At 42.6% G+C, this 11,451-nt stretch overlaps 1 protein-coding gene across 12 annotated transcripts in view; it reads right to left on the bottom strand.

The window, feature by feature from the left end:
• Nucleotides 1-748: 748 nt before the first annotated feature.
• The window catches only part of MAP2 (microtubule associated protein 2), a 229,814-nt gene continuing 219,111 nt past the window's right edge, over nt 749-11,451 (bottom strand). For 8 of the 12 annotated variants that reach the window (XM_062578251.1, XM_062578258.1, XM_062578259.1 and 5 more), the window contains 4 exons: nt 8,323-8,415; nt 6,663-6,744; nt 6,027-6,139; nt 749-4,875 (listed from right to left, as the gene is read on the bottom strand). In XM_062578251.1, coding sequence (XP_062434235.1) covers nt 4,660-4,875; nt 6,027-6,139; nt 6,663-6,744; nt 8,323-8,415 — 504 coding nt within the window. In that variant the 3' untranslated portion in view covers nt 749-4,659. The remainder of the gene's footprint in view (nt 4,876-6,026; nt 6,140-6,662; nt 6,745-8,322; nt 8,416-11,451) is intronic. The other 4 variants (XM_062578257.1, XM_062578262.1, XM_062578263.1 and 1 more) reach the window with 1 other exon arrangement.

Here is an 11,451-nt window from a genome sequence, read left to right as displayed (position 1 = left end):
CCGCGGAGCCCATCTCCGAGCCCGAGGAGCGAGAGCTTGGCCCGGCCCCGGCTCCTCACAGCGCCGAGCGGCTCCTCCAGAGGCGAGCAGCTACCGCACGCGCGCGCAGCACGAGACTAACGGCCACTCGGCGACCGTTAACGGCCGCGCGGCTTTTAAACGCGCTAACGGCCGCGCGCGCCCCCCTGAGGGCGCGAGGCGCCCGCCGGCGCTGCCCGGCGAGGGGGCACTGGGGAGATGAGCTGCCGGCTCTCAGCCCCGCACGGCGGAGCCGCCGTAAGAAAACGCGCCACCAAACGGTGACAAAAGCGATGGCTCCGGCCGTGAGCGACGTCTTCGGCCCGCTCTGCACTGAAGGCAGCCAGAGGAGGCACCATGGAAAGCAAGGGGAAGCTGGCTTATTCATGGGATCAGTTATCTGCCTGGAGGGTTTAACTGTTCAATGCACGGTGACACTAAACCTCGCATTCAGGCCAGGACCCAAGGGCAAATCACAGGGTAATTTATTCCTACAGATCTGGGGAATATTGCCCTGTGGACAAGGATGCTAGCTGTAAAAACTGACTCTTTTCACAAGCAGTAACAGGGACTAGCTGAGCACTTAATCTGCTCTGACCTTTCTTGGCAGGACTGACTGTACGCAATACCAATAGGTGTATGATACTTTTTCTTTCAGGCAGTGCAGTGATGTGTAGTGGTTGAACACAGGGAAAACTGCGCCGCAAACAGCAGAAACAGATACACGCCATTAGATGACAAGCGATTTTATTTTGCAAAACAATCACTATACAGCAACAAATACAATTGCAAATTGGATTGAAAAACATGAACTACCTACCACCAGCCATTCAAGAAATGCCTCTTTTATGGTAACAGGCTCTAGAATTATCAGAAAAAACACAGGTTTGTAACAGCAGACTGTATTCCTCAAAATCCCAGCATACAGCATGTTCATTTGTTGGCTTTTTCTCTTTGCTAAAGTTGAAGTGGCTTTTATGCTTGACTTTTCCACGTGTGAAACTAATTTACCTTCCTGCAGTGGGAATTGCTTGCGTTGCAGAGGGAATTGCTTTAGCAATTGCGCTAGTGAGTGAACGCTACACGCACCTAGGCCAGAATTCTATCTGCTTCAGGTTTTATAGCAAAAGTGATCTACTCTTCAAGGCATTTGCCTGTGAAGGGACTTTTGTACTTGATTTTCCAACTGTGTTTGGTCCAGCGGGGCAAAACTTCTGCTCACGTGTGGTGTTCCACACAGGCTGCCTTTCGACTCCCCTTGGGTCGTGTATATAGGCAAATTTATATTTGTAAGCAGTCGTGATGAGGTTACTACTGTACCTTAACAAAGCATTGAATGGATAATACCATTTACTGCTGCACAGTGAAAATATACACAGCCCTAGTGGGCACAAAATTATCCTCATCAGTATTAGTTTTACCTTTACTGTTGCTGGACAAAGGTTTGCTCTACTTTGATTTTTTTCTGCTTGTGGTTACATAGAATTCTGCAAATGGGGCAGAAGCACCTTTTCTTTTGTCTATACAATTTGACAGATTATTAATTTGAGGCGCTCCCCAAGCTATCCAAACAGGGTTAACTGTTCCATCTGTCTGGATTATCTCTGCATTGCTACAAAGTTGGTCCTCAGACACCCAACATACCTGCTGGCTCAACATGCCTGCGGAGAAGAAACACAACAGATGCAGTTTCCAGGAAGCTGGCTCTACTGTTAGTGGGCATTACATATTTACAAAACTGTAATTTCTTGAGAAGTAAAGATTAATATGAGCTTTTTCAGTGAACATCTAGAGTCATGTAACATAACTTGTTTTTTATTTAACAGCACAAAACTCTTGATTTCTTTTATTTTCATCTAACTCCACAGCATTCTAGGATTCTTTCTATGGAAGGATGATTACGATTACAAAGGTCTGGCTTTGCTTGAATCAGGACAAGAAACCTCATTTTAATGCATGAAATAAATGACTTGGTGTGCTACACCAATCTAACTTTGGATTTGGTAGGTGTATTAACTAAGCATCATCTAGAGTACGTCAATTTTAAAAGCAAAATAAAAACATTTGAGTCACAAGTTAACACTGTTCTGTTAACACTATTAACCACCTGGCATCCAGCTTCAGAGAAGCTGAGGTTCAGTAGTACCATAGACTATCTCCCATGTTGGCAAAAGGCATTAAAAAAAAAAAAAAAAAACTGCAAGGCTGATTTTTGTTAGTTGATGGTATGATCAGAGCAACATGATCAAAATATTGTTTTGTTAATTTTTCCTTTCTGTTTTTGTTTTCCTGGAACAATGGAAATGGGCTTTTAATGCACGTCACTCGGCATTGTTTCCATGTGAACTCTTAAGCAATTATGCTAAGGGAAGAGTACAACAAATACAAGGCAGAAATCAGAATCCTCCAGATGCACTTAGCGCGGTTCTAAACTCACTGTCCTTTGTATAAAACAACTGACTTACAAACAGTATTAGGAACCTTATAGTGTGAAAAAGCTTTTCTCAAAGCTGAAATGTCATGCGTGGGGCTGTTAGGAGTTCATCTCAGTAAATCTTTGGGAGTTTTAACCATTCTGCTTTGTCTTCATACTGCTGTGACAGCTTAGCTAAAATCCCTGTTCAGTCCACTGAAAATCTACTGCTTAGGAACTGTGCATTTACTACCTGAATTTGATTATATGGAATTCTGTGCTATTAATTCTAAGAATCCTTCTCCACAGACATAAAAATCTTCTCTATGTGTCTTTTCAGATCAAACCCCAACACACACACGCATACATACAAATTAAGAAGTAAAAAGAACAGATCAAAAGCTTCCAACACACAATGTTAACCTAATACATGGATCAAGTATAGCTCAACTGACAGTGCAAAGTTTAGAGATTTCAAAAGGAAAAGATCAAAGAATCTGCAAGAATGTAAACTGGTCATTTCATAATGTCTTCTGTACATAGTATCAGCAGATTACTACCTGCTGATGAGTAATACTACCATATTACCTTCAGTGTTCTCTTAGTGTCCCTAAGATAGTGTTGGAGTTCTCACAAGTAACTCCATTTGATTTGATGTTTATATATCTCTGCCCTTTACCTTTTATGCACACTTTTTCTTATACTTTTTATAGTCAATAAAGTCACTTTGTTCAGTTTTTAAGATGCCCTATTTATAGATTAATCACCACGGCAACCTAGTCTAAGGAGCTTATTTTATTTATTCATGTACTATAATTTACAGGCATCTCTGTTATGTTTATCGTTGTTATCCGAGTGCCCAAGTGTTTATTTAAGACATCACTGAAGGAGTGGAAACAACACTGTAATACTTTTTTCAACTTTAGCAAAAGAAAAAAAATAAATAAATCTAACATTCACTGTTACTACAGGAGTTAAAACAAAAAACAAACAAAAAAAAAAGCCCAAACCAAACTATTTTGGATTTTTAAAAAATCCAGAATCCAAACCCAACCACCTTTGGAAACCCTCTTACAAAATTTCTGGATCCCACAAAAATCAATCTTGGTGAAGAAAGGGAGGGAAGGGAAGGAGGGAAGGAATCTTTTTTTCTAGCATCACAGAAGAGACTTGCATCTGGCACTAAAACAGGGTAACGGCTTTTAGTTGTTACAGAAAGCAACTTCATGCTGAAAGTTTTTGTCTTCTTTAAATGTATTTTTATGAATAGGGAAAATAACCCTGCTAACATCTACTTTTACATACCTAAAATTGCAACACCAAAGGGTGCAAGAGACACAGATACTGTGAATAAAGTAGAATATTCAAGTATATGAGGAGGGCGTATCACAAATGGCCACAGAGAAATATATATATCTATAATACTGTATCAAACAGATGGAAAGGATGTGAAACCGGTAGTGCGTACACAAATCTAGCCGCTTAACCAACATTCTAATCAGACACAAGTCATTAGGATGGAAGTGCTTCCTTTAGATAGCTTTTTCACGTCACTTCCCCAAGCATGGTTCAAATGTTTTTCAACTACTATTTTTAGTTATTAGTTAAATAATTTATTGGCTTTTCAGCTATACACTGACATAATTACCCAGGTCCAAAAAATGTTAATAACTTAATTCAGCTTTTGTTCTACTCATTTATATAAAATAACACTTTTTTTAATTAAACTTGAATTTCTCTATATGCCCGTCCTTCTGGTAAGAACACTCTTAATTTAACCTGTAATAACTTACAATGGGCAACTTTTTCATTTTTTATTTCCTCATCTATCAAGAGAACAGTGAAATGAGCAACTTGGGATATTAACAAGGCTCTTCAGAAAGAGGTGGATGGCCTTCAGGCACATGAAAGGTAAAAATGCATTTTATCATAGTACAGTACTCCATGCAAGACAGAGCAGAGCAACAATAATTGTCCAATGTAACATACTGCAATTTTATACCCATATAAAGCCAGTGTCTTCCTGTTGTAAATGGAGATCAGGCCAATTTCTGCATCTATTTAATTAATTTTTTTCTGTTTTTTTATTGTATGGTAACTACAAGTCTTGGGATATGACTTAGTTTTAGACATGGTAAAGAATGAATGTAACACCTGCTCTGAGCCCATTCCTGCCAAGAGCTCATGCCTAAATATTATTACTTCATACAATGTAAAATGGAGCAAATTCATAAGCCCTGTTTAGCAAGGGCTGCCGTGACATCTTCAGCAAGGGTAGCAAGCTGGGGCGATTCAAGCAGGTTGATACTTCCAGAGGATGAGACGTTGCTGAGCCTGCGCGGCGAAGCCACGCTGGACCTGCCTGGTGACTGTGTGATGATCTCAGCCCCATGGTCGACACGGGCTTTAGCATGCTCTCTGAAGTTTAGCTTCTGGCTGTCAATCTGTTCCAGGAAAGCAAAGAATTTAACTTGGGATGGAGAGTTGTTGTTTAAAAAAAGCCCTCACTGACTGAGTGCTCAGTGCTAGCTTCCTACAGCAATGATCACCCCACCTTTCCTTCCAAGGCCAATCTTCCTTTCCTTTAGGAGAACTGATCCTGAAGAGCGCCCTTTCTTCTTTTCAAAATCAGCTGCTCAGCACCTGCCTCAGCAATCAGGCAGCTCAGGTCTTTTGAGTCCAGGACTGGACTCAAAAATGAATCGCAACCTTTTCCGTTTTACAGAAGCAGGTATCAGCTGGAAGCATCATCTAGGCAGCACAATGTCTTATATTCCAACCTACCATTCCCGTCAGTAACAGCTAAGTTCAAAATTCACAGTGCACCAAGTTAATTTAGACACCTAAGAAAGTATCTCCCACTGACTTTCAGCGGCATTTGTTCTTAACTTCTTCACACAGAACTGAAAACCTACCTTCAGCTTCCCTGTCTGCTACTGAATGTTGCTGGAACACATTACATATTCACTAAACTCACCTGTTTGGATGTGATTTTCTTTCGTTTATTTTTAAGAACTCTTAGGAAAGTATTGAAGCTTATGAATTTCATCCTGTTTAATGTGTGTTGACTTACTATGTTATAACCTTTCTCACTGTTTCTGTCTTTGATAGATGCTCTAATAAGCAATAGCATTGTTCCTACCTGTAGGATTTAATAGGCATTTTATGGGCACAGTGAATTTGATTCTGAAGTCTGTATTTTCAAATGTTTGTGGGAGTGACCTTACTTTCCAGGTGCTTTCCTCATGTTTCATACTGCAGTCCTGATTCTCTGGAATACTCACAGTACAAACTCATTATATCATACCTATGCTACACAGCTGTCCAAAACAAGGTTTTCCCTTGGTGGGAAAGTCAGTGCACAGATTATAGGATGTTTTATTTCAAGGTCCAAACTCAGCCTAGAGTGTGGACGTAAGCATGATCATTCCAAATTCCATAGTGAACAAACAGCATAAGTGTGCTTGAAGAAAAACAAGCCAATGTTTCCTACTCAATTCAGAGCCATCACTGAAGTCACAGGTCTAATAACTTCATAGCTGACTTTGGGCCAGAGGCACAGTGATGGCTTTTTCCCTGAGACTTGTTCTCTTACCTTGACGTTACCACCGCCAGGAACATGATGTGCATTTTCAAGTGAACCAACTTTAGCCTGAGCTTTTTCTTTGAAATCCAGTTTCACACTTTCAATTTTCACACGTCCTCCACCTACACAAAGAAAGGAAATGAAGATTAAGAGGCTGAAATCCCCCAGGAGAAAGTCTGACACAATATGCACGGGTGCATTTGTATTATTTCACTTGAGGGATAATGATGTTAGAAAAGCACCAAAAATCATGCTCCACATTGCAGGAAATACAAAATCTTTTACAAATATTCAAACTTGAAGCATGTGCTTTAGTCCTACTGATTTTGATGGCATTTAAGCACATACTTAAGTACTTCGCTGACTTCAGTTCACGTTTCCCCATCTTATCAAACCGACATTGTGCCCCAGCAACATCCTTCTGGGTCATTATTTTATCTATCTCATCTCTAATTTGGTGATCCTACACACTATCTCTCTCTCTCTATAGTTAAGTAAAATTAAGAGTATTATTTCTATTATTAAAGTGTATTTACTTTCTCTTGGACTATAAAAGAGAATGGTATTATCCATCCATGCTTTCTCTTTTCACATGCAAGGAGCGGGTCCTTGCTTTGTCACACATCTCAGAAAATCCTGTAATACCTGGCTTGTGGTGGATGTTCTTGAGGGAGCCACATTTGGAAGTCACATGACTCAAATCTATCTTCTTGGTTACAATTTGTACCTGTCAAAATCACATACAAACACAAAAAACATTACAGGAATGAAAAGAATAAAATAAACAAAAAGCCAAACCCTGCAGAGAAACAGCCAAAGTCTCTACAAACCACTGGAAAAGGAGAGATGGTTAGTAGAAAACAGATCATGCCACAAGGGAGGAAACACCTGGATTATGCAACAAGCTTCCTTTCCACCCAGGAAGATGACGGAGCAGGGTTAAGTTTTTCCATTAATAAAATGAAGAGGAGGATGAAGCAGATTGGGTTGTGAGTTCTTTTCTGAAATATCTATACGCTGTCCCCTCGAGGTGGGAGATTTGCAAAGCCCTGCATGCAGCAGGATCCAGCCCATTTGGTTCTGCTTTTCAATGTGCCTCTAGGAAATTAGGAATAGTCTGGTGGCTGCTTCTTTTCTACCATCTGTTTCATTTTGTTTTTTTTCCATCTCAGTACAGTGACAACTTTCAGCTCAATCCATTATGGAGAGTCTGATGAATCTACAAATGCGAGCGACCTCAGCAACTATACCTGCACTGCTGTTGGATCAGGCAGCCAGATGCTGTGGCACTCGGCACTCAGCCAGGCTGCAGCACGGACACCGGCATCTCCAGTGGCTCTGCCAAGATCTGTGTTGCCATGACTACGCCGACCCAGCCTGGGAACGGCCACGAGTGACACTCCGGCTCTGCTGCACTCTGGGCGCACTCCAACGTGTGGCTGGCTTTCACCATTACTGCATTAGCAATTCTTTGCAAACGCAGCTGCAGCCCCTCAAGGCCAGACAACGCAACTCATCATTTGCACATGAGCTCCAAGTTCACTGCAGTGCCACCAGTTTGCTCATGTCGTCAGCAACAATTTAAGCCAGCAATGGTGGCTTTAGTGAACCTGTTTACTTCTCATTACAAAAGATCAACATACACCCACCATCAGCGCTTGCTTCTGAGGGGAGATCATTTCCATCAGAGGGGTCAGTGCCATCTTAAACCATTCTAACATCACTGCTATAACTGACTGGTATCTGATCAAACCCGGAGCAGCCTCTGGTTTTTTATACTAGAGTAATAATGTGCTGAAGATGCATTAGCACTCAGCACACTGGCAGATCATATCCTCCCTCTGAGTTCTCTTTGTCCTTATGTTTTATTTTTCCTTTTTTCTGTACATAACTGACAAGATTGGCTGTGGAAAGACTGTGACATTACAAGATTTCCTGCTGTGTGGCTGGAGTCTCAGTGGGATAATTGGTACTTTCCAGAAATTACTTCCATGGGCCACCGAACCACCTTGGCTCCCACTGGGCTTCTACTGTCAGCATCATTGGGTCTGAGACATAATCATGCTTGTCTGATTTCCTTTTCCTGCCCAAGTCCTAGAAATGTGTTGTGCTCTGTGGAGAAAGATCAGAAGGCCACCACCACTGCATACACAGGACTTACACAACTACCAGACCAGACTCACATGTGAAACAGTAGCAAGGAGGAAAATAGTGCTCAGAGGAAGGGAGACAAGAGAGGGGCTGGCTGTGCAAGGTGGGTCACCACAGTGGAGGCACCTGATCATAGTGTGTCCGTACTACTTACGTTTCCTCCCCCTGCAGAATGTTTGATGTTATCTCTGGAACCACAGCGGGACTGAATATCACTAAAATCGATCTTCTTGTTTAAAATCCTAACCTAAAAGGAATCGGAGGTAACTTACTATATACCATATGCACACTCCAGTCAGGGAGCAGGGCAATTTTGCCTCCTGCTGTGACTCCTTCTGACACTTGCATTGAAACATGAGAAAGTCAATCATGCCAGTCTCTGTATTAAATGCAGTATGTTGCTCTTTTTTTCTACCTCATGAGTTTGTGGTGAAATACAAGGGGGAGCATTTTTATTCCAGCAGACATGAAAGGTAGCTTTTCCCTGACAAGCTCCAATAACTCCTTGTTTGCCTGGATTGCACATAGCTCTTGGAAAGCTTGTCTTAGACTCTCTTGTTTCTGCTGAACTGGGCACAAGCAGAAGATGGGGACCATTCATCTCAGTTCAGTACTCCAGCCTTTGCTGCAGCAATTCCAGATCCAGACAGCTCAGGCACTGTTTGAAATCCTGAGGTATTTCACCCGTCCTTCTGCCACACAGCCATAACAGCAGCTATATTCACACAACAGACCTTAGTGATCCCTGTGAAGTGACTAACAACCATCGACAAATGGATTAAACTGAAATCAGAACTCACTACTGCTCTGACTCCCTGTTGTCCCCTATTAAAAGACAACACTGAAAAAACAATACCTGGAACCTGTGACTGCTTCTTGACTTCTGGTGCTGGCCAGAGGATTTGCTGGTTACAGCAGCTTTCTGGGATTTTTGGTGCTGGCTGCCCTGTGCACCTTGTTTCTGACGGAACAAGTACGTGACTTTCCCTTGATGGTGCCAGCCTCCCTCACAGTTGCCAGGAGCCTGGATTTCTTCTGTACCAACTTAGCCACGGACACAGGTACAGTCCTGACAGTGCCAGCAGGTGAACTCTGTGAAAGGCAGGTCCCACTGCCCCGTGCTTGACCCTATGCCAAGCTTGCCTCTCCACCTGGCAGATCTCAGGTGCCAGCAATGCTTGTCCTCCTCCCAGGAACCATGTGCTGCAGGATGGGAGTATGCCGGAGCACCTGGGCACAGGGCCTGCCTCAGTGCACACACCTGGGTGACATTACTCCAAGACTCCTTTCTGAGGAAGGGGAAGGCATCGTGCTGGCCAGTATTAGGCTTTTCAGGTGTGTGAAAAGGCATCTCTGGAATAGGCTTCACCTGCGTTCTTTGCACCAGGAGCTTTCACTCATTCAAATGTGCAGCATATTCTCTTCTCTAAGTTAAATATGAAGTCTTTACTCAAATATTATGGTGGATTTTATTCATCCCTATGTTACTAATATACAATATAAATTTACACATTCATTTTACTAAATGGCATTTCTAGAGCCTTCACTAACGTATATTTAGCCCAGTCTTGTTGGCAGATGTTGAAGGTAAATCTACAGTGACTAACTGATATTGAGATGAGAGAGGAACAGATTTGCAGGTTTTTCTTGCTTCTTTTTTACCACGACAGTAACACAAAGCAACTGCAAACCTATCTGAAGCAGTCAATGAGAGGAAGAACTTCATGCAGTCGCTGCTCCCCAGTTTCAGTTCCCCAAACTGACCAAAGCTCCTTATTAAATCTGAGCCAAACCTCTTCCTCTGTGCCTCACCTCTCCAAACCAGGAAAGACTGTTTGCCCATCTAACAGGGAGATCATGCAGCTCTTGCCTGTTGCAGTGGTGATAATGTCCCATCCAGAAAACAGGTCAAATCTTCTGGCATTGAACAACTAGAGTGCACTCTTGACTCAAGCCCAGTCTAAACTCCAACAACAAACTTCAGCATGCCATACTTTGCAGCTAAAGAACTTCTTCACAGCAAGCTGTTCCCTGGATCCTCCTCATCCCATGTAATGTAACCACTATGTCTGCCAAAACATTAAGATGTGCTCTCTCACTTAATCGGCAAAAATCTGTGGAGATGGCACACTCAGCAAGGAAGGTAACGACAGCATCAGAAAACTTCACCACTGCTAGGTCACATTCAGCTCTTCAGAAGGGCATCGTCACTAGGCAAGCTGATTTCTTTCTCCTTCCTATCTGCTTAGCCCATACAACTAAACTGATGTATGCTGAAACATGAAAGCCAACAGCCCTTGGAGTTTTATGCTTGTGCTTTATCTCAATATACTATTTGCTTAAAAAATGTACCCCAGTACTGTACAAGACAGGTGTCACATCAGTTACAGAAATGCACATCAGATGTGCAGTCAGACCTGGTTCCCACAGAACTTTAGGCCAGACAAAGCTGGGCAAAACACAAAACCTTCCTAGTGCTTTCTGAGCACATCTCAGTGACACATCAGCAGCACCTCTTAGCAATGGCCACAGGGATGTATTTGCTCTGAAAATGCCCACTTACGGGTCATAACAAGACCTCAGTGCTGTGGACTGGGGGCCTGTGGCTTAAAATGAAGCCAAAGCAAGGTGATAAGTTTAGAGGATGCTGTTGATCAAGCGCCCAAAGGTTGATTTGCACCCAGAAATCTGACAGATTACAGATCTCATGGCCCATGGACCTGGCTAGCAGATACGTAACAGAACAATCATCTCAATTATCTTCTCTGTCTCACTGGGTGACATATGCCCCGTGTAGCGGGGCCAGTGGGAGACCTACGAATCGCTTATGTCCTATGTTGATGGCTGAAGTGAGATATGAGTGATGCAGATGTGTTGTGCTGGTGATCCTGCACTGTACCGATCCCGTTTCTTCCTGATTATCTGCGTCTTCCTTTCCTGGAATATATCAGTGTCCCTGCACATAGTTCGATCATGACTGCCCTCTGTAACTAGCTGTTCCATGAACTAATAAAGCCTTGTTTCCTATAGGTTAATGCCTTAAACCTCTTAATCCCTCCATCCTATGTTCCTGAGGAAGCCCTATCCCCTCTTGCCTGCAGTATCACCTTAGCTTTCTCCCAGTCTGTTAGACTGACCAAATAGGAAACAATACACAGATGCCAACTGGCCAGCTATTTATTATCTCTGGTTGTGGAGAAGGGGCTTAAGGGCCTTTCTCCTCAATTACAGTGTTATCCTAAGTCTCTCCTTTGTATGTAGTCAACAACTGCAGGGACTGCCT

Source organism: Rhea pennata, chromosome 6 (assembly GCF_028389875.1).
Source record: "Rhea pennata isolate bPtePen1 chromosome 6, bPtePen1.pri, whole genome shotgun sequence".
Classification (NCBI taxonomy): domain Eukaryota; kingdom Metazoa; phylum Chordata; class Aves; order Rheiformes; family Rheidae; genus Rhea; species Rhea pennata.
The sequence above is the reverse complement of the archived record's forward strand: the minus strand, read 5'-3'. Positions and strand labels throughout refer to the sequence as shown.